This window comes from Schistocerca nitens, chromosome 2 (assembly GCF_023898315.1).
Source record: "Schistocerca nitens isolate TAMUIC-IGC-003100 chromosome 2, iqSchNite1.1, whole genome shotgun sequence".
NCBI classification, from domain to species: domain Eukaryota; kingdom Metazoa; phylum Arthropoda; class Insecta; order Orthoptera; family Acrididae; genus Schistocerca; species Schistocerca nitens.
The window spans coordinates 34,648,441-34,672,416 of NC_064615.1; the positions used below are offsets into that span (position 1 = coordinate 34,648,441).

The 23,976-nt window shown below is 41.9% G+C and overlaps 1 protein-coding gene across 1 annotated transcript in view; it reads left to right on the top strand.

Annotated features, from left to right (window-relative positions):
- The first annotated feature begins 4,331 nt into the window (after positions 1-4,331).
- Positions 4,332-23,976, top strand: part of LOC126235699 (E3 ubiquitin-protein ligase SMURF1) — a 177,320-nt gene continuing 157,675 nt past the window's right edge. The window contains exons 1-3 of the mRNA XM_049944453.1: positions 4,332-4,614; positions 4,801-4,839; positions 4,923-5,031. Of these exons, the coding sequence (XP_049800410.1) occupies positions 4,560-4,614; positions 4,801-4,839; positions 4,923-5,031 (203 nt within the window). The 5' untranslated portion in view covers positions 4,332-4,559. The remainder of the gene's footprint in view (positions 4,615-4,800; positions 4,840-4,922; positions 5,032-23,976) is intronic.

Genomic DNA, 23,976 nt, shown 5'->3' on the forward strand with positions numbered 1-23,976 from the left:
ACTTTGTTGACAGGTAGTGCAAGCGAGCGTCCATAATCTGCAGTCGCTTTTAACTTTTGGCCATACAAAGCAGTCAATGACAAGCTTCGTTGTGGGACATATTCCTGGATGGGAGAGATTGCGAAAAGACCAAAAAACGGCTTCACGAAAGGATGCTGGAACCTGTGGCCATCGTTTTCCAAGTGAAGTATCACAGAGTAGAACTGCATCTGTCTCTGGTAACGGACGCTGTTCAGCCTTCAAACTGGTCGGCAGATCAGAAGCGAGCGCCGTAATCGACAGATCTAACATTTGTTCCCATGCCATTTAGAGATAGTCCATTTGAAGCGATATGGCATTGACCCAAAAAGGTAGCCCACCACAATGTTATCTGCTCCTTGTAAGTAGCGGACTGCATAGCAAATTGAAAAATATAGTCCAAGTATCTAAATTGTCTTGGAATAACTAGTGTCAAAAGATGTCGAATCGCATCCTTGCTGGTTTATGGTATGTATAAATCACAACCACTCGTCCATCAATATCTTCACTGAAGTAGCTGACAGCTTCATAGATTGCTAAAAGTTCCCATTCAAATGCAGAATACTGTGTTTGGGTTTTGAGAGGTTTTTGGAGAAAAACTGGAGTGGCTGAACTTGCTCATCGATGATTTGTTGGAGTATCGCCCCTATTACTACCTCACTGGCGTTGGCAGTCATTGTAAGAGGTTCGTCCGGCACTGGGTGGGCTAAAGCCACTGCTGAAACCAAACTGTCAACTGAAAATGTGAAAGCCACTTGCATATCTTTGGTCCATGTGAGTCGGCGATGTTTGTGGCTGTTTGGTCTTTTAATGCGTCAGTGACGGGAGCTTGGATGTCCACTGCATATATAATGTTCCTCCAGTAAATATTTAAGATGCCGAGATATGCAGAGGTCGTGGAACGTTTGTGGCCGTGGTAGATTTCGCACAAACGTCAACCGGTCGTCCGTCGGACGTCCTACTGAAGCAGAGACAGTGTATCCTAGAAATGTGACTTGTTTCTGGCGGATCTGTAGTTTGTCCTTGTTCATTTCGTACCCGCTTCTTCTAAGGTACTGAGAACTGTTTTGGGTGTCTGTCAAGTGCTTCATTATCCTTAGGGAACACTAATATATCATCTATGTGGGCATATCAATTGGGGATGTTAGAAAGCACACCGCGAATGAAATGTTGCCACGTCTGTGAGGCATTTTTGAGTCTATATGGCATTACCAAGAACTCGAACAACCCAAAATGCGTGATGAGGGTAGTCTTTTGAATATCTTCTGGCTGCATGGGAAACTGGTACTACGCTTTCTTTTGCAGTCAGTGGCAGAAAACATAGTAGCACTGCTAGTTTGTCAGTAGTCTTGAATGTGTGGTACTGGGTAGGAATCATGCACAGTTTGATTGTTCAATATACAATAATCACCACACATGCGGACTGATCCATCTTCCTTTGGAACCACTTTTATCTGCCAAGTCCATGGGCTGTCAGATTGTTGAAGCACACCATACAACATCATTTGATTGATTGTTTCTTTTGCAGCATTGGGTTTTTGAGGATCTAGTCTACGTGCCTTGTGTTGTACTGTCGGTCCTGGTGTAGTAATAATCCTATGGACCGTTCTGTTCTGTATGGTATGTGAATAAACCATTGAGGGAACACTGGTGTGGGCAAGGGAGGCAGGCAAGGGAGAGTGCAAAGTCGATTAGTTCACCCATGTTGGCTGTGAACATGGTTCTAGCATGGCTAACAAGGAGGCTATCGCTCCTATAGATCGGCGTGTTTATTAATGTTCTGCTGCACCGATTGTAGCACAGGCCATGTGGAGCTCCTGTGCAAGTGGCTGAAGTTGTAGGCGCAATGAATGGTTTTCTTGATGTGCATACAGGAGTTGTGAGTGGTTCCCAGTCACCTTGCCCAGTGCAGCGAAGATTTGTTGCATTAGTTGGCATTGTAGGGGGAGGGGGGGGGGTGGACCATTACACTGTTAGCGGTACATTCTGATATTGTAGTATCAGTAGGTGCGGCTTCAATGTTGTTGTGTGTGTCATGGTGGTACAATGCAGACCATTCCAAGTCAAGGAAAAGTTTGAAGTGTCACACGAAATCCACCCCAAGAACTGGTTGCATAACATGGGCTACATAGAAAGTCCAAGTGTATTGTACTCTGTCAGTGAAAGTCACTGTTCTGGTCGTGGTGCAGCTACCCGTATAGGAACGTAGTAGGCAGCCAGGAGGTGCAGAGGTTCCGAGGCGGATCTTTCTGAGGCGATGTGCTACGGGAGTAAATTGATGTTGTACCCTGTGTCAGGAAGTGGGTGTTGTCTACAATGTCTCCTGTTGGAGTGATCATGGAAGACGACTTGTTGTAGTGTGGTGGGCAAGTGCATCTATTCCTGTCGACTGGTGGCATTTAGGTGCCAGCACGGAGATTGGCATTTTTGTGCCTCATCACTGAATGTTTGGTGGTACCAGCGTGCAGCATCAGCGTTGTCTCGTTCGGCCATTGTTGTTAACAGTGATGGCCGAACGTCAATGGTGCTGGTGTTCTAGTGGGTTGTGGTGAACTCACATTGTGGTGTGGCGTGTTGTTGTGGGGCAGTCTGCCTGGTTGCAGTTGTTGGGGCACACAAGGGCGTGTATTCTGAAGCCAGTGGGAGTCCTTCTTTCATCAGTTGTTGCTCATAGGCTGTCAGTGATGTTTGGACCACAGCCAGCAACTTTGCAAACCAGATAGTCCACAGCGTGCGACCGTTTATGAGCTCTGTGTCAGTCAAACCCTGGAGGTGGCGCCACAGCTGTGGCAGAGTGTCATCGTCAAGGCATGCTTCGTACAGCGCTTGATGTAATTGTTGTTGTGGTGGGTGTACAAGCCTTCTCAGAACCGCTCGTTTCACTGTCTCATATTTATTAGAGGGCGGTAGTGACAGGACGATGTGAATTGCTAGTTCAACGCGCCCACCTAAATGACATAGTAGAGCGACGAATTTTTTTCTGAATCGTCTGCAATGTCTTGGTGTGAAAAAAAATAAAAAAAATTCAGCTGTTGCAAGTCATAACATTGCATCATCCTCGTGGAACGGCAGGAGATTAATGTTCGGTCTGGTGAGGGTGCACAGCTTGCTGACAGCTTGCGTGCACGTTGCATGGTGTGATATTTAGTTTCTGTGCTGTCTGCGGGATGGTGACTGTGGTTGTGATGCTAATATGGCAGCATGATTAATTGCCAGTTGCTGTTGTTCTGTTTTGATACAGAATGCCATCTGAGGTGAGTCTATGGAGGCTTGAAATGCAGGATAGTCATCACCACTGACTGGTGAAATTCTACCATTGAGGTCTGCGCTACTGACAATGTGGGGGAGCAAGGCCATTGTTGTTGTTGTGTGACTTGCACTGGCGATGTGATTGGTCGAGTGAGGTACGGTTTGTCTTTTGAAGTTTTCTATACCATGAGGGCACTGCGTTGAAGCATATGTAGAGCACTGATGTACTGTTCCTATTGGGGGACCTATACAGTAACTGTTGTTGCAAGTCGTCATTGTCAACACACAAGATACACTAGTAATTTGATGCTGATCAAAATTTTCATTCTGTTCACTATGTCAGTAGTCACTATCACTTCCCACATCCATAGCGCTCGCACCGGCGACGTTGAATTTTCCGCGAGGTGACGTTGTAGTAAGCGAGACGCGGGTGATCACGATGGCGAATCACGTATTCAAGACTCGAGGTCACTGATGTAAGGAGGTTTTCACTGTCTAGGCGATATGATAGTGAATTATTACCAACCGTGCTGCGTTCAGTACACGCGGTTTTATTTCCATTGAGTAAAATACATGGACTCCGTTCGATAAGGAAACAAAGAATGTACTAACTATGGCTCCAGGAGAGAGCATATACATCGTCCGTCAGCGATATTATTGTTTAGAGCCTCCACAGATATGTCAGTCAGGAAGGGGATATTATATTGCTTTGATAACACACTGACATCATATATTGCCGAAAGTTGTGACATTTTTTACTAAACAGAATGTAAATGCATTTCGCTGCAACTGTTCTGTGGTTGCGAAGTAAGCTGTTTTTATGTATCTCTGAGAGCATGTGGGTTTGCAAAAGGTCAGAAGGAAAATATAAAAATACTTCAAACCGAATTTGCAATTATCTGAGATATGGGCAAGCTATTTCTATCAGGCAGGTTTGCGGATTATAATCATTATATTCTTTCGTAACTATCGAGAATGTATCGATAGATATTCTGTCGACTGTTGGCTGGTTATGCTAATGTGTTTGACGAACTTTGGTCTTAGTGAATGGAAGAGTAGCTTGATAGAATTTTGACGTAATGTCTGTGCGGAAATGGTAGGGTGTGCTTTGCGTTTAGTGAATATGCGTGTGAAAGTGTCATTTCTCGCGGAAGTGGGTGAAGATTGCGTTTTTGTATGTGTAATGTAACGACACATCTGACATAATGTATTTCTATTTACTCCTCGCTGGAACAGCCGTAGTGAATAATATGTATGTTAATTAAAGTGCTGAATGTAAATGACAGTGAAATATGTCCATCCCAGGGGGGAGTAAAAGAAGTGGTGCTATGAAAATTCGTTTGACAAGTAAGTAAAGCAATTATTACGGAATATATTTGTTTCGGAACTCAGTAGGAGGGAAGGATACGAGACCAGTCAGTACGAGGGTTATGTCATTTCCTAGATTATAGATGTCAAGTGGAAAGTAGTCGTTTTCATATATGTTAAACATGTAATAAAAATGAGTATTTAAACAGTGATTTCTTTTCGCAGTACTGTGCGCACGAAATTTGGCCAAAAAGGATTTGTTCCGTAAGTTAAAAAATATTTTTGTGTTTGTTTTGACGAGTCGACAATGTTTTCATCAGTAGGCTCAGTAATATATTGTATTTCAGGCCTTCCCGATCCATTCGCAAAGATCAGCGTCGACGGCTCGGGTCAGTGTCATAAAACAGACACATGTAAAGCCACTCTTGACCCTAAGTGGAATCAGCATTATGACTTGTAAGTGGTAGTTGATATGCCTATCAACTAGATTTAATGTTCACAAGAATGTTTGTTTTCCCATATGTAATACGCGTTTCATTTGGAGCCCTATTTTCTTTACTCATTTGTGGCTTACGTTTTATAGAATTGTTTATTTGCAGAGTTCGTTATTACCATAGCATGTTGCTATGTTGCTAAACAGTCATGCAATATGTACAATTACTGGGAAACAGTTGTGTGTGCTTAATTTTCCCTAATTAGAAGATAATATGTATCATAGTTAAAAGGTATTCCCACTGCATAATACTTTTTAAGCATTACCATTATTTCATACTGTGTGTTAATAGACTCCAAATGCAGTTTCTCTGTAAAAGAATGTTTATGCAAGGTAGCGAGTCTGATTATTTTCATGTACCTGTTAACTACTGATACTGAATGTGGTATCCAGAAGAAACAATCAAATTATGCAATTTTCATTTAAGTTTTGAATTCCCATTAGGCCTACGCAAGTTTCTCACACCCGCAGTATACCATAGGGGAGAAGGGCATTATAGTATTGAAGCAATTGACATTAGCTCAGGCTTTGAATACTTTTGCATCAGAGAATGAATTTTTGTTGTTATGCACAATTTAATGTGGTTGTTTCGTTCTGAAGGTGACTGGTTTTCTTTAGCTATCAGGTGCACAACTCTTGTATTTTATTGTAAAATGGTCCTTGGACAAATATTTGACTAATGCATTCTGTATAGAAGGAACATATTTGAAAGAGTGCCCAGTGTGTGTGTTTCTTTGTAATGTGAATTCTCGTTGTTGCTGAGAAAGTGATAAATGTGGTTTACAATGAATCACTTCTTTAAAGAAACACATTAAAATGCTTTCATATGGTAAAAATCTTCACCTACATATCTGGTTTTTGGCTTGTCCATGCTGTTATAATTTGGCACCCACCCTGTTACAGAACAGTTGTGGTATTTCATTGCCTTAGGTTGCAGCTCATTTGATCTTATCTGTATAAATGTTTCCAACAAGGTGCTAGTGGCAGATATTGGTTCATGCTTCATCCTACACCACCTGAAGTTTTGTGCAGATATTTCTTGTGGAGTTAAGTTAGGCTGTACAGAATTTAAACTCAATATAGTTAAAAATGGCATGGTTTTATTACGCCATTAGTAGGAAACACCATGACATATTCTACTACATTTGAGACAGTTTAAATCTGAAACAAGTAATAATGTTAAAGAGATGTAGATCAGATGCGCAGGTTTTTGTGCCTGAAAAACTGTGCCGTTTACGATTTTTGTGTGATATGAGGTCAAGGTTGCAACAGTCTTTCAGTGTTCTGTTACTGTAATAATTTTTTAGACAAATGAAAGTGTGTTGAGAAATGTTTTAGTTTCACAATGAAATTATATAGGCTATATCAATTCCCCAAAACTTCTTCAGTAATTTGTGAGTGTTCTAAAAGTTACTTATATTTGTGGATACTCTGATGTATATTGCTAAGTATTATCAGCCTTCTATTTTCTTTACATTAGTAAGAGCAGGCATATGCGTATATTCCATCTGTAGACCAAAGAATGAATAGAACTGAGTAGCAAGAGAGGGCAGCAGGTGGTGACTGGGTAGATTTTGTTTGTATGCATTTCTTACTCCAGTTACTAATTTTTGTGTTGTGTATAGCATCAACACACTTAGTGAAAAATAAATGCTATCTGGGCCCGTTTGAGCACTATGTTGCCTCTGGCTTGTAAGGTTCACTGTGGAAGGGAAGCTATAATGTTGGGAGTAAAACCCTTTTGCTTCTCCTTTTGTTGTAGCTGGAGACTTGCCTACTAGCTCTTTAGTCTGCAGACAGCGTATACTACAAAAGATTTAATTTATTTTGGAGACCATCAGGATAAGGCACTTGAAAACACTACTGTCAAACCTTCACTTAGCCATAATTTTAACAAACTGTTTGTTCAGTACTCACAGTTATTATTCTGACTACTGGACTACAGCTTTAACAGGATGTTTTACTGTTTTTAGAGATGCTCCCACTTACCACATTTTCATCCCACCTTAATTCTTTGTTGTTGAAAAAATATAAAACCATGCTTTTAATGTTATCAGAAAAGATGAGAAGGATTTCTTCTTGCTGGATATTGGTAATATAACCACCTCCATTCTGTAAGCTTTTTCCTTTGGTGGCCTGTTATCATGTGCTTATGTGCTACAGCATGCTGTAAATATCATACAAATTATGTCATGTCTCTTTGAATGCGAGCCAGAAATAACACTAAAACTACTCCATTTCTCATTTGAATGCAAATGAAATGAATGAAAACATGTTTTGTAGCATTCGGGAGGACGACGGTTCAATCCCGTCTCCGGCCATCCTGATTTAGGTTTTCCGTGATTTCCCTAAATCCTTTCAGGCAAATGCCGGGATGGTTCCTTTCAAAGGGCACGGCCGATTTCCTTCCCCATCCTTCTCTAACCCGAGCTTGCGCTCCGTCTCTAATGACCTCGTTGTCGACGGGACGTTAAACACTAATCTCCTCCTCCATGTTTTGTAGTGCTCTCTCCTTGGTAACAAGGAACTTGTTGTGTGCTGAAATTGTCAGCTGCGCTATGATCAACTCAGGAAAGGGATGCAGCTGGTTGTTTTCAACTGCGCGTGCACTGATGTGACATCATCCCTTCTGGCACTATGAGTGCTACATTTATCTCCTTTTTTGTTATTACTCACAATGTTAAATGATTGATTGTAAAATTTATGTGTATTGAAACAGTTCAATTTATATACTTAAAATTAATATATTCAATTTAGTTATTATTACTACTGTTTTAAGCCAAAGGGTTATAGGCCACCACATTGTAGTGCATTGATAAAATTTTGCATGAACCGCCACTGGTTTTTCTTCCATTCAGTGTGAAAGTAGAAATAAAGGAGCCACCTATTGTATCGGCCAACAGTTTCAAGCAAGCATTAACATTTGCAAATCTCAGCATTTAAAATAACTCACATATTTTGATTCATCTCACCCAGTAAGTCTTCTGTTGTGTACATAGTTCCGCGTAGTCAGCGCGTACACAACTTTCCCACTAGAGCGCGTCCCGTTAAGCACAACAGCGCAGGCACAGTGCTCGTCCGTCTCCGCACTAAGAGATGGCGCTGTCATAGAGATGGACCAAATTCTGCTTCCGCCGATCCTCGTATTAATATGTAACGCAGCCAATGAGATTGCTGCTAACGTAGAACCTTTTCTCCTCGTTGATCACACTCGCGCAGTGATGCCTGAACACTCGAGGTATTATAACGAGTGTACAGACCTCCGATTAATCAGTCTGCATTAGTCTATAGTCAAGTTTCAGTCTGCGCCTAATCAGATTACCATATTCCTGTACATCGCCATGAAGAGAAATGTATACACACTTTGTCAAGTATCAGAGATATGTGAGAATAAGATTAACGTACCAAGACCAAAGGAACTTCAGATTGTCAATTGTAAATAGCATCCAGAACCAAGTTAAGTAAGGTTAATGCTTGTTATTATTTTAATAAATGTGTGTGAAAATTAATCAAGTTCTGTTTAAAGTTGGTCACTGTCAATCTGCTACTCTAAGCGTGCAAGTGGCATTTCTATCGTCTGACCTAACGGCAGAAGATAAACACGCCACGATAAGACCACTAGACATATTGCTGACACTCGCCTACTTCGTTAGAGCGACAAGTCAAATAATCTGATGGTGTGTGTACCGAAGGTCTTACAGTACACACACCACATCTTCCTAACCAACATAGTAAAGTAAATTGCCAATCATCAGTGTTTAGCTATATAAATGTTGGTATCTTAAGCCTATCAGAAACTTAGATTTTCTTATAAATTTCTCTTTGCACTAGACAAATCATGTTCTTTATCAAGTGTTGAGCATTTCACTTTGAGACTTCAATGTTTTGGAAGAAATGACCAAGACTTAGCAATGTTACATTGAAACTTTCTGCAGTTTCCATTTGTTCATAACTATCAGCATCTGGAGCTGCAGATGGGGAAAGCAGTTTTTGTAAACCTTGTTATTTGTTATCTTCAGTCCAAAGACTGGTTTGATGCAGCTGTCCATACTACTCTGTCCTAAGCAAGACTCTTCATTTCTGAATACCCACTGCAACCTACATCTTTCCGAGTCTGCATACTGTATTTACCTCTTGGTCTCCCTCTACGATTTTTATCCCCCACATTTCCCTCCAGCACTAAATTGGTGATCCTTTGAGGTCTCAGACTGTGTTCTTCTAGTCAGGTTCTGCCACAAATTTGTTTTTACCCTGATACTGCTCAGTATCTCTTAATAGTTATGTGATCTACCCATCTAATCTTCAGCACTCTTCTGTAGCACCAAATTTCAAAAGCTTTTGTTCTCTTGTTGCCTAGACTGTTTTTCTTCCATGTTTCACTTCCATAGATCGTGAAACTCCAGACAAATAATTTCAGAAAAGACTTCCTTGGACTTAAACCTACAAGGTTTGTTCCGAAAGTAATACCTCCTACTTTTATTCATGGAAACTACAGCACAGCTAAGTAAAGCTATGGTCTGAAATGTTTTCACAGTCACCACCATTCGTTATGTACTTTTGCCAATGATGAATCAGAGCCTGCATGCTATGCTTGTAAAAACTGGAACCAGCTGAGGCTAACTCCTTCCTTACAGCTTGGACAACAGCATTAGAGTCTTGAAAATGTTCACCATGTAGTCCATCTTTCAGAGGCCCAAAGAGATGGAAGTCTGAAGGCACTAAATCAGGAATGTACGGAGGATGTGGTAAGACAGATTGAATAACTTTAGTGATTGGCTACAACTCTCTCACTTACTTCTCAACTACTCCTTCCTTTTCACATGCCCCCCCCCCCCCCCCCAGCTCTCATAACTGCCATTTGGTTTCTGTAAAAGTTGTAAATAACCTTTCACTCCATGTATTTTACCCCTTCTATCTTCAGAATTTAAAAGAGAGTATTCCAGTCAACATCGTCAAAAGGTTCCTCCAAGTCTACAAATGTTATAAAAGTAGATTTGCCTTTCCTTAACCTATCTTCTAGGAGAAGTCGTTAAAGACAGTATTGTATCGTGTATTCCTACATTTCTCTGGAATCCAAACTGCTGCTACCAGTTTTTCCATTCCTAGATAAGGAATTCATGTTAGTATTTTGCGACTCTGACTGATTGTTTCATAATTTTCACACCTGTCAGCAACTGCTTTTTTTTTTGTTTAATTGGAATTGCTACATTTTTCCTTGAAGTCTGAGAGTATTTTGCCTGTCTCACACATCTTGCACACCAGATGTTAGAGTTTTGTCATGGCTGGCTCTCCCAAGGCCATTAGTAGTTCTGATGGAATGTTGTCTTCTCCTTGGGCAAATCAAATCTCCCCTCTCATTTTTGTCTGTGTCCTCTTCCATTTCTGTAATACTGTCCTTGAGTGCATCTCCCTTGTATAGACCCTCTGTATTGTATACTCCTTCCATTATTCAGGTTTCCCTTCTTTGCTTAGTACTAGTTTTCTGTCTGAGCTCTTGATATTCATACAGCTGCATCTCTTTCGTCCAAAGGCCTCTTTACTTTCCCTGTAGGCAGTTCCTATCTTTTCCCTCATGATATATGCTTCTACATCCTTACATTTGTCCTCTAGCCATTCCTGCCTAGGTAGTTTGCATTTCCTGTCAATCTCATTTTTGGAACATTTGTATTCCCTTTCGACTGCTTCATTTACAGCATTTTTTATTATTTTGTGCTTTCATCAATTAAATTCAATCTCTCATGTATTATCCAAGGGTTTCTACTAGGCCTTGTCTTTTTAACTGTTTGATCATCTGCTGCCTTCACTATTTCATTTCTCAAAGCTATCCATTTGTCTGCCACTGCATTCCTTTCCCCTGTTCTTGATAATCATTGCCTAATGCTCCCTCTGAAACTCTCAATAACCTCTTGTTCTTTCTTCTTTTACAAGTCTCATCTCCAGAATTTCGTAGCGCTTTGGAATTTCTTTAGTTTTAATCTACAGTTCATAACCAATAAATTGTAGTCAGAATCCACATCTGGCCCTGTAAATGCCGTAAAATTTAAAATCTGGTTACAAAATACCTGTCTAACCATTATATAAACAATCGGAAATCTTCTGGTGTCTCCAGGTCACTTCCACAAGTACAGCCTTCTTTCATGCTTGTTAAACCAAGTGCTGGCAATAATTCTATTATGCTCTGTGCAAAATTCCATCGGGCAGTGTTGTCTTTCATCCACATTCACCTACTATTTTTCCTTCGCTTCCTTTTTTTACTTACAGATTCCTGTCCCCCATAACTATTAAATTTTCATCTTCCTTAACTATCTGAATAATTTCTTTTATCTCGTCATACTTTTCCTCAAACTCATCATCTGCAGAGCTAGATGGCATAGTACTACTGTGGTAGGTGTGAGCTTCGTGTCAGTCTTCGCCACAGTAATACGCTCACTGTGCATATCCGCGTTCCTATTTTCTTATTCATTATTCCCTATTTGCATTTGTATTTATAACCCTGTATTCACCTGGCCAGAAATCCTGTTCCTCCTGCAGCCGAACTTCACTAACTCCCACTATATCTAACTTTATCCCATCCACTTCCATTTTTAAATTTTCTAACCTACTTGCCCAGTTAAGGGATCTGGCATTCCACGGTCCGATCCGTAGAATACCAGTTTTGTTTCTCCTAATAACAACATCCTCCTGAGTAGTCCCCGCCCGTAGATCCCAATATGGGACTACCTACCTCCAGAATAATTTAGCTAAGAGGATGCCATCATCATTATTTAACCATACAGCAGAGCTGCCTGCCCTGGGGAAAAATTATGGCTGTAGTTTCTCCCTGCTTCTAGCTGTTTGCTGTACCAGCAGAGCAAGGCCGTTTTGGTTGATGTTACAAGACCAGATCAGTCAATCATCCAGATTCTTGCCCCTGCAACTACTGAAAAGGCTGTTGCCCCTCTTCAGGAACCACACATTTGTCTGATGTCTAAACCTTAGTCTGGAATATGGAGCACAACTTTGGCCTCATGAGCCTTGAAGTTGTAACAGATGAATAATGAAAAAAAGTGCATCAAATACTGATATCTAATTTACATTACTGTCAACTTAAATTTTAATCCTCTTTAAATTTCGACTGAACTTTGCTGGAGGATAACTTTTGCAGACCACTTGGAATGCTTCCAAAAACATGGAATTTTTTTTCTTATTGAGTTTAAATATTTTACAGTTAAGCTTTATTCTGTAGAGAAATTCTCTGCAAAATGCCCTTCAGATTGGAGATATTTCGTAAAGTTGACTCACGTGCTATGGAATGAAGCCTGTGGCATTTAATTAATTCTGAAATGTCTTTTTCTTGCCTCATTATATTTCTTTTTTCTTCAGAAAAAATAAATCCTTGTCCTATTATTGTCTTGTCACAAACAAATTGGTTCCTTTTTTACGTATGTCAAATTCTATCTCAATTTAAAAGAATATTTGGGTGAAACTTGGCTCCTAATCACATCACCTGTATATGTGTAACTGACTTTTCCCAGCGAGGGATTATCAGTTGATTTCTGTACTCCAGTGTAGCTGAGATTCCTTGTCTCAACTGCTTTCAGGAAGAACCAGCTTCTCATTTATGCAGTAGGAAAGGGGGTGTGGGGTGCGGCTTGAAGTAGTTGTGCTCTTCAATCTGACTACTGGTTTGATGCAACTATCCACACTAGTTTATGCTTTACGAATCTCTTCATCTCTGCACAACTACTGCACCCTTCACCCATTGTGACTCCCGCTCTCCCCGTTTTGCTGTTTGCTCCTTTGTTTTACACCACATATTTGAATTAACTTATGTTTAGTCCCCACATCTGGGTTTGATCTACACCTTCCCAAAATTTTTTACATAAATGTGCAGAAGGTTGCTAGAGCTGTCACTTCCTAAGACATGCGGAGGAGTAAAGTGCTGATGCATTCATCCCAAAATCCAAGGGAATGCCTAGGCGACAGATTGTTCCTTGGTGGAATGACGAGTACCATTTTGCAGCCAGGGACAGGAGGGCAGCAATGCAGAGTGTCAATTAATGCCCTGCAGATATGAATCTTACAACCTTTCAAACATTGAGGTCAAAGGTAAGGAGAATAATTCGAGGTGATAAGCAGAGGTCTTGGCAACAGTACTTGCATTTCATCAATAGCTCCACATGTGTAAGTAAAGTTTGGGAAGCTATCAGGGGGATCCCAAGGCGGAACTCACAAACACCAATAGCTGCTATAAGAGATCAAGGGTGTCTCCCAATATTGCCACAATACATTTCACAGACAGTGGCTTGAGCATATACGACCACTGCAGCAGACAGAAGAAGATTGGTTTTGATTTTTGTTCCACTAAAGTTGAGAAATATCACCAGCCTTTTCTCTGTGGTAGTTGGATTCTGCACAGTCAGCAGCTCATGATACTGCACCTGGTACAACCTGTTACCATACAGCCTGTTGAAACAGTTGGTTTTGTGGTCGAAGGAAGTTCTCCTTCATTTATTCAGTGAAATTTATGTGACTGGAGACTTTCCTAACTTGTGGAAAGAATCTGTTGTAATCCCAGTTTTAAAACCAGGGAAGGATCAAACTGACTGCTGTTGTTATCACAGCATTAGTCTCAGAAGCTGTAAAATAAAACATATGGTCAACTGGCACCTAGTGTGGGTTATTGAAACAACATCCCTACTAAGTCACTCCCAGTTCGGCTTGAGGAGGTATCACTTGATAATCTGAGACTGCTCAAAGCAGCAGTTCAACAACTTTTCTTCTGTAATTAACACCTTATTGGTGTGATCTTTGATTTGAAAAAGGCCTATGATACTACCTGAAGGCATAATATTCTGATGCAACTCTATCAGTGGGGGAGCCATGGACGTCAACCCACTTTCATACAATTCTTCCTCTCAGACAGGTGCTTTAGATAAAAGTTTGGGAATGTCCTGCCTGACCATTTTAATCAGGGGAGTGGTGTTCCTCAAGCGAATGATTTAAGTGTCACAGCATTTGCAATGGCAATAAACAGTATTATGTCCACAGTATGATGCCCCATACAACGTTCCTTTTTTGTGGGTGAGTTCCCCATCTTCTGTGCCTTCTCCAACCTTGCAACAGCTGCTTGGCAACTGAATTTGATGATCAAGTGGTTAGAATGGTCATACAGCATAAGTTTTAAATTCTCTTTGTGTTGCTTTTAATCACCCATGTACTCTTTTTAATTCACCTGTTAAATCTGGGGTTACTGTTCCCACCTTTAAGGAAACAATGAAATATCAGGGCCTCACTTTTGATGAGAGGCTGACCTGGAGGTCACACCTTAAAGAACTGAAGGTAAAATATCTCAGGGCTTTGAACATCCTCAAATGCATTATTCACAGATCTTGGGGAGCTGACAAAGCATGTCTACTCCAACTCTGTAAAGTCTTCATGCGATCCCAGCTTTAATACTTAGGTCATATTTACGGTTCTGCAAGGGCTTTGTACATCAAAATGCTTATAACAGTGTTTGGTTAAAACCTGTTACATTTCCAGTATCCACACTGGTCACTGTAGCGACAGAATTCTTAGGACTGTAGCCGCGCTTCTGCCAAGTGCCATCAAAAGCTACTGGTATGTCAGTCATACCATCATTGATTTCAAAAGCTTCATTTGCAGCACCCTTCATTGACTCGCATGCAACAGATTCCACAGCAGCTCCAATAAATCGTGCATACTTGTTGATTTTACAAGGTGGGCGTGGCATATTCATCATGGCACACATTGTTTCTGCTGCAGTGTGTCCTTTGTCAATAACTTTCAATCCATAAAACCACCTAACATTTACTTCAAAATAATTATATTTACACTTATCAGAATTCCAAAATGAATGTGTATATTTACAACTGGCACAATTAATGGTAAGATTCCTGGCCAGTCCATTTGATACCTCACTGCTTTTATGTAAACTAACTGGCCGTTCACATATTTTACAACATACACATTCACCTAACACCCTTGTTAGGATGTGTAAATCTACCAGAACAACTGAACCTACCATTTACATCACTTTAGTTTTGAGAAAACTGTGTATCACAGTGTTTTATTTTAATCTTTGAAGCACTAATGGGTGTTCCTCTAGGTACTGTTGCTTGTATTTCATTGTCTATAACTTCACTCACCACATGTTGAACACAATGTTCCCCTTTATTCGAAAATTTATAACCATGAAACCAACATTTCTTAAAAAAAACTTTGTTTTGGCTTTTTGAGAGATTTACCAATCTATTCATCACTTTTCCTCGGAAAAACATTAGTGCTTTGACATACAACGTGTCTTTATACTATGAAACAATACGATACTGTTTTCGACAATGCTACCAATACAAACACGTAATTTAACCTTTATAACACAGCAATCCGCAGCCTTCTGCATAAAAAAATTACCGATTTTATTAGATCTTCAAGAAATACATGTAATATATATCATTTTATTTGGAAAATTGCAAATTTTATGAGGTAAAATTCCGAAAATGCGAAAGAAAATTTTTTTCCATTCTAACCCCCCTTGAGGTGACTACATGCGAAATCCGGGTTTGAGTCGTGGTCCGTAACAAATTTTCGTATGTCACTGTTGTGTAGTGGATTATACCTAATACAGCTGATGTCAAGGAATTCACAGTCTGCGAATTAATTTCAATAAGTGAGAGAGCTGTGGAAGTTTGGTGAAAAATTATACTCAAGCCAATATGAAAAATTGATCACCTTATGCTGAATGGTAAATGCACAGCTGTAACACTATCAAAATGATATGGAGTATGATTTTATGAGTACCAAATAACTTTCTACATCTGCATGTATGTGATTACTCAGCTATTCACAATAAAGTGCCTGGCAAAGGGTTCAGTGAACCACCTTCAAGCTGTCTCTCTCCCGTTCCACTCTCGAACGGCGCGCGGGAAAAACAAGCACATAAATTTTTCTGTGCGAGCATGCACACATGATGTGTGTGTTGTTCTAGATCATATATGCTCTGAACCATGACAACTTTGTATTTGAACAGGAAATAATATTAAAGTTTTACATATCGGGTTGGTGGTAGCTATAGATTTTGATGTTACAGTTGTGAGCGCATAATTGGCAATTCATGTGGTAAAAGTATGTAATACATGTATAAGATCAGTGAGTGTGTAAACAAGTATTATTTCAAGCAGTTAGTGGAAGGTAATCTGTAGTCTCATAGCACCTCACTGAATTCTACAAATAATGAAAATTAATGCAATAGTGACAGTACTTCCAGATTCTAGTACTGCCAACTTCAATGCTCTAAAATACTTGCTCTGTGGATTTGAGAAAGGAAGTAAAGAGATTTATGGTTTGCAATTTAATTTCACCTTAAGTGTAGTTTTGAATGGGCTATATTACAGTGTCTTCTATTGCAATTGCACGAAGCAAAATTCCAAACTTCAGTATATAACTCTTAATATTTATTTATTCAACTGTTGTGAACTGCAAGAGTGAAAATATTAGCTTTTAGATGAGTCTTTACGGGATCATGAATAGTATCCACATCATCACACATGGACTCTGAAACTGTACTTTTAAGAATGAGGCATAAATATTGGAAAGACTACCTGTAATCTTAAATGTGAAATATAAGTGTCACTTCTAGTTACACTTGAACCAGGACGATCTCTAATATGAATATCAGTTTAGTTAAGAGAGCTTGAGTCATCCCCCCCTCCCCCCCCCCTCCAGGGGGCTCACCGCTCTTTGGTGAGTACGCGCTTGGCAACCACGGGGCTGCAGCACCTCTTCTCTTTCCGCGCTGCTTCTCTCTTCTTCTATCCTTTTCCCCTCTCTTGGGGAGATTTCTCATGCCTCCATGGGCTCTTGAAGCACATTTGCGGTGGTTTACTTGTGGGACTCTTCTCTCATGTACTGCTCATTCCCTTATACTGTTCTTTCCCTGTATCGCTCTTTCCCTGCACTGCTCTCTTTTTTCCTCTGCTGTGGTGGCCTTCTTATCCTTTCTTCTTGTCCCTGTGTGTGTGCCTGATGGCCACCCGTGCATTTGCCCTGTAGCAGTAGACTGGGTAGCGGGTAATTCCCAGCCCCAGGTTGGCATGTAGGGCCTGCACGTACCCCCTGGTACAGGCCAGGCCCAGGGAGGGATGATTGCCTGAGCTCTTACCTTCCTCCTCTGCCGATTGGTCCCTCTGTCAGTCATTCGGGAGGTGTGACCTAAGGTGAGGACAATCACCTAAGGTGGGGGGCTCCCATTTGGAGGGCCCCTGCTGGAAGGAGCACGCCATCGGAGACGCTGGCAGTCATGGGAGACTTCTTCCCAATGACTGACTTTCCTTCTTTTTCTCCGACTGTTCCCCATAAACAAAAGTAGACTGAGGCTCCTGCCTCAATGTCTCTTCATGTTGTGCCTCGATATCTAGTAGTCTCATGTTTAGATGAAGTCCAGACTTTTGCTACTGTTAACCTCTTTGTTATACAGAAAGGCGTGGATGGCATTGCCGGCCCTGTGAAGTCATACTCTCATCTCCGCAATGGTACTCTGCTTTTGGAAATTGATAGTGCTCTCCAGGCTCAGAAACTACTCAAGGCCCAAATCCTCCACGAAGATCCTATAAAAGTGGAGGCTCACAGGACACTTAACTCGTCCAGTGGTGTTATCTACATCCGGCTGTTGGATGGTTTCACGGAGGACAAAATAACTATCTATCGGATCAGGGTGTTACTGCTGTTCGTAGAGTTATGAAAAAGGAAGCTACCGATTTGGTGCCCTCTCGCACATTGTTCCTGACCTTCAATCGATTAACGCCTCCTACCAAGATAAAGGCAGGCTATGAAGTCATCTCTGTGTGTACTTATATTCCCAATCCGTTGCGGTGTTATAAATGCCACCAGTCCAGTCATACCAGCACGTCATGTAAAAACGCAGCCAAATGTGTCACTTGTAGCAGGGATGCACATGAAGGCGCCTGTCCACCCCCTCCCTCCCCCCCTCCCTCTGCATTAATTGTCATGGAGACCATGCTGCTGCTTCTCGTTCTTGTCCAGTCTATCAAGATGAGCGAGCCGTTCAGGAGATAAGGATAAAGGAGAAGGTATCTTTTCCTGTTGCTAGGAAAATGTTGGCGAGCCGTAAACCAACTGTTCCTTTGTCTGGAAGCTACAACACTGTGTTAGCCTCTCCCCGTCCCATGAAAAACATGGCTACGCAAACTTGTTTCTTACAGTTGAGTTCAATGGTGGCAAAGTTGCCTCGCCTTCAAGCTGACACTCTGTCTCCCGCTTCCCGGGTTTTAGATTCTGCTATCAGTTCTTCGCCCTCACCAGCGAAGACGGTTGCAATGCAGCCAGCAACCGTCAATTCAAAAAGGAATATTCCCAGGAAGATTTCTTGCGTACCTCGAGTTTGCAGCCGTCTGGTTCTTCTGCCAACTGCCAAAAGCCAAAACAATCATCCAAAGACAAACAGTTTTCTCCCTCTCTGTCTCGTCGGCCCTCTTCGTCTCGTCAGTCCCTTTCAACTGACCGACACTGGGGAAGCTCCATTGATCCCGTTGAGTTGATGAACGAATATCCTCCACCTGTGGATTCCAGTGGCCATCCTCCCTTGACGGCTTGCCCTAAGCAGCTGTTGAGGTGAATGTTTCTTCTTCATTTTCTGGTGTTCCTAAATTTTATGGTCCTTTTACAATGGAATATCCATGGCCCTCAGTCTAACAGGGCGGACCTCCAGCTGCTCTTGCGATCACAATATCTGCTTGTAGTCTGTCTCCAAGAAAGGGGCAAGCTATGTCCTCAAGACCATTTTGCTCTTTCCCATTTTACTTTGCTATGGAAGGACCTTTCCCTTACGGCAGGGATTCCTACTCATGGTGGGGTCATGCTGTTTCTACGAGATGATGTTTGTCATCGTCCTATCGCCTTGCACACCCACCTGCAAGCAGTTGCTGCCTGTGTTTTCCTTCCTGAATGTACCTTTTCCTTCTGCACCATATATATACCTTCGTCTTCTGCTGTCAGTAGAGTGGACTTGATGCAGCTTGTTGCTGTTTCCTCCACCCTTTCTGCTCCTCGGTGACACCAATGCCCATCATCCTCTTTGGGGCGCGCCTATCGCCTGCCCGAGAGGTTCTCTTTTGGTGGATCTTCTTAATCATCTTAATGTCGTGTGTCTTAACACTGGAGAAGCCACATTTCTCTCCGATTCCACGCACAGTTACTCCCACTTAGACCCCTCGATCTGCTCCGCCCAGCTCGCTCAACGTCTCGAGTGGTGTGCTCTTTCCGATACTTACTCGAGTGACCACTTCCCTTGTGTGACTCACCTGTACAATCATACCGCAACAAAGCGGCCCGCTCATAGGAAATTCTCTCTCTTGCTGACTGGAGACAATGTTCCTCCTTGGCAGTCATTGATGACCGGCCATTTCCCAGCTGCAATGATCAGGTTGAGCACCTCATGGACGTTATTCTCTCGGCTGCCAAATCCTCTATCCCTCGTGCCAGTACTTCTCCCCGTCGGGTCCTGGTCCCTCGGTGGACTGTGAACTGCCTATGTGCGCAGTGCCGTCACACTATTAAGGAAAGCAAGAAAGCATGGTGGGTTTCCTTCACCAGCTTGTTCAACAAATTTACTCCGTCCTCTCTCGCTTGGGGTGGCCTGCGCTGGCTTTCCGGGACTACCGCCCACTCCGCGATTTCTGGTCTGACTGTGGCGGGAAATGTCATAGTCGACCCTGTCGATGTTTCCAACGCTTTGGGCCAGTACTTTGCGGAGGTTTCAAGCTCCACCCACTACTATCCTGCCTTCCTTCCTCAGAAACAGGCAGAGGAGGCTCATGCAATCTCTTTTCACTCTTTGAATTGAGAATGCTACAATACTCCTTTTACTATGAGGGAGCTCGAGCATGCTCTCTCCTCATCCAGGTCTTCTGCTCCTGGGCCCGATACAATTCACATCCTCGTACTGCAGAATCTTCCTCCTGTGGGAAGACGCTTTCTCCTCGATACCCACAACCCTATTTGGACTGACGGTGTATTTCCCACGCTTTGGCGTGAAGCTAATATTGTTCCCCTACCTAAGTCTGGTAAAGATAAATCTCTTCCTTCCAGCTATCATCCAATTTCCCTTACCAGCAGCATTTGTAAGGTGATGGAACACATGGTCAATGGTCAATTAGTGTGGTTGCTGGAATCACAGCATCTTGTCACTAATGTTCTGTGTGGGTTCCGAAAGTGCTGCTCAGTGGTTGATTATCTCGTCACCCTGTCGACGTTCATCATGAATAATTTTCTGCAGAAGCAACAAACAGTGGCCATTTCCTTTGATTTGGAGAAAGCCTATGATACCTGTTGGCCCACAGGCATTATACGTACTATGCACACATGGGGCCTCCACGGTCATCTTCCCACTTTCATCCAGGAATTTTTAATGGACAGAGTTTTCTGGGTACATGTGGGTTCCTCCTTATCCCATACCTTTTCACATGAGAACGAGGTGCCTCAGGGCTCTGTACTGAGTATCGTACTCTTTGCCATAGCCATCAACTTCTGATGGTACAGGGCGTTCCTTCCACCGTTCTTGCGGCTGGGCCAGAATGCTCTCCCATTCATGGATGCAATGAAGTTCTTAGGGCGTATGTTCATTAGGAAACTCAGTTGGTGTCCCCATGTGTCCTACGTGGCTGCATGCTGCACCCGGTCCCTCAATGTCCTTCGTGTATTGAGTGGTACCTCATGGGGGCTGACCGGACTGTCTGACTGTCCTCCTCCACCTCTATTGATCTCTTGTCCACTCCAAGTTGGATTATGGATGTGTTGTCTACTCCTCTGCACAGCCTTCTATCTTATGCCATCTAAATACTATACTCCATTTGGAGATCCGTCTCGCCACTGGCGCCTTTCGTACTAGCCCTGTTGAGAGTTTCTACACAGAAGCCGGTGAACTACCACTGTCATACCGGCACGACATCCTACTCAGCAGGTATGCGTGTCGGCTTTCTTCCATGCCAGGCTACCCAACCTTTGACCCTTTTTTTGGATGACATTCTTGACCACCGGTACGAGATGTACGTTTCTTCTCTGCGGCCTCCCGGCGTCCGCTTTCGTCACCTGCTTCAGCAGCCGCAGTTCACACTTCCTGCCACTTTCAGAATAGGGGAGAACCCTTCACCACCTTGGCTTCAGACACAGGTTTGTGTTCGTTTTGACCTCAGCTCATTCCCGAAGGATTCGACTCCCGAGCTGACCTCTCGCTGCAAATTTCTCGAACTTCACTCACAACTTGCTGATAGCATATTTTTGTACACTGATGGTTCGAAGTCCGCCCACAGTGTTGGCTATGCTTTTGTCGTCGGGGCTGATAAGTTTCAGTACTGGCTTCTCGACCAGTGCACAGTTTTTACAGCAGAGCTTTTTGCCCTCTATCAGGCTGTTCACTACGTCTGTAGGCACCAGCTGACTCGCAGTGTGATCTGCTCTGACTCCCTCAGTGCCCTTCAGAGTGTAGATGATCCCGATCCAGTCCACCCCATCATCGCAAGATATTTTAGGGTGTATACGACCCGGGACAACTGGGAGATCCGGGAAAGACACAGGAATTTTTTCATCCGGGAGAAAACCGGGAAAAACTCGGGAATTTTTTAGAATTCCGTGAATTCTTCATTGTTTTAGTTTTCAGTTATTTTTTTTTTAACTTTGACTGTAAGAAACGATACTCTAACAATGTCTATTTCTGTATCCCGGAATAATAATGCAGCAACAAAACATGAACGAGAGAATAAAACTTAAATTGAAAAGGAAGTGCACCACATAAATACACATAGAGCTCATACAAGTGTCTACCAACAGCAAAATGTGTGAAAGGCTTTAGGAAGACTATGCAATGCTACTTAACAACAAATTACCTCCGATGAGTGTGACGTCACAACTGTTTGCATTAGATTTATTTAAGCAGTTACGAAAGGGCTCATGCGCAGTTGAGTCGCGTATGAGTAGTACCTTCTCCCGCTTCTGGCTACAGAAGAAAAGTCGCTGTTCGCTATGTAAGCAGCAAACTGGGGTATCTGAACCGGATGGCAATTTGGGGGTAGGGGGGCAGATTCATATTCTTGAGGAATAAAACCTTGTTTCACAAAGTGCCTAGTATCTAGCGCACGTTGGTCTATCGGTTACTTAGATGATTTCGAAACGCATCCCTGTTGGTTTTTGAACACATTCCAAGTTGATTTCTGAATGAATTATAAGTTGATATTTGAATGCGTGCATAGTGTACATGATGTCTTTGCCAGGGGAATCCATCTGTCTTTGCCAAGGGAATCCATCTAGAAGTAAACTTTCTGCAGACAAAAGAGGATGGGGCTATACGAGCTGAGGGGTGAATGCCAACTGTTGTTTGTTTACATGAGTGATTGGGTATGCGAATGATCAGCGTTGTTATAATTACCAGCAAAGTCTATAGATTCAGACTACCAGAGTGGCAATAGACGACTAACAGGAATAACACGTAAGAAAGATTACGTATTACCTTCTCGGTGTATACAAGAAAATGAAATTTTTACAGAAAATTTTTGGTCAAATTGGGCAAGTTGTACAGTCCCTGGCTAGCAACCACTGAAGTTCTATTCTGGGAGGAGCACGGAAAACGTGTTGTATGAACACGTAATAACACCTAACCGGAGAATAATTGCTGGATAACTAAATCGGTGATTCTGTCAGGGTTAGTAGAGTTAACCGGAGAAAGAGTTTTGTCAGTGGTAGGAGTAGTTACAGAATTAGTGATGAGAAGATTGTTCGTTAGCATGAGGGAGAAGAAGAAATGGGGACATCACACAAATTATGGAAGAATATGACGATTCCAAATTTATACAAAAATTTCGTACTATTACTTTTCGATCTCATGCTTGAGAAACTGGAGCATATGAATAAAATGTGAAACTAGTTCCTAACATGAACTGTTTTGCTTGTAGTTGGTTAAATAGGCATTTCATATTGGTACTTCACGAATAATATTCTGTCATATTATAAAAATGACCACTATAACCAAAACAGTCTCACTTGTTTGGTGTGTGTTACAATTGCTGCAGTATTAGAAAGGCCTATTTTCTTTTATCTAGTAGACAATGACAAAACAGACGTAATCAGATCGAGAAACCACACCAATCTTGGGTGCTATTTGTATTAACAGCTTTTTCAGTATGAGACGACGACATTTCGATTTTTCATGTAGCAAAATGTTTGATGAATTTTGATGAGATAATAGATTCTTTTGCAGAAAGGAAAGCAATCCATGTAAAGCTGTAGCAAAATTGGACAGAAAAAAAATGCTGGGAGCTAAGTACTGAATAAATGTTTACTGTTTTGATTGTCTCTTGTCTATACTGGTTTTGTGTATCCTATATTTAATTTTATGTTCCACAGAACAGCAAGTTATTAGCTAATAGGCAATAAAGAGTCCAGATTCTGTGAAGAGTTCTTGTTCTTCTGGTTACAAATAATCCCATCCAGTATTAATTTCGAGGGTGTATTTTTTTTTTTAAAAAAAAAAGAGGGGCAAGATGTCAAATCGACCGACTGGGAGCAGGAGAGACACAAAAGGACTTTTTAATTTCCACTTTCCTGAATATAGTTTGATGGCATCCATTACAAAATATACACGTTTGAGTTCCACAGTGCGAAATACAGTGACGTGCGGTAGAAGAATGCTGTGTGAAGAGGCATGGCACTGCACTTTGGCACACTTAAGACCAAATAACACTTCTTGCGCTACAAAAGAACATATTTTTGAAAAGTCTTCTTTTTATTTTTTAAATTTTTGATGTCCTATCTCAAACGCTGTAGGGTGGCGGGCGGAGGTGGGGGACACCACCATCTAGTATTTAGTATTGCCCCAGTTCAAAATATCGTAGATCCAGGGC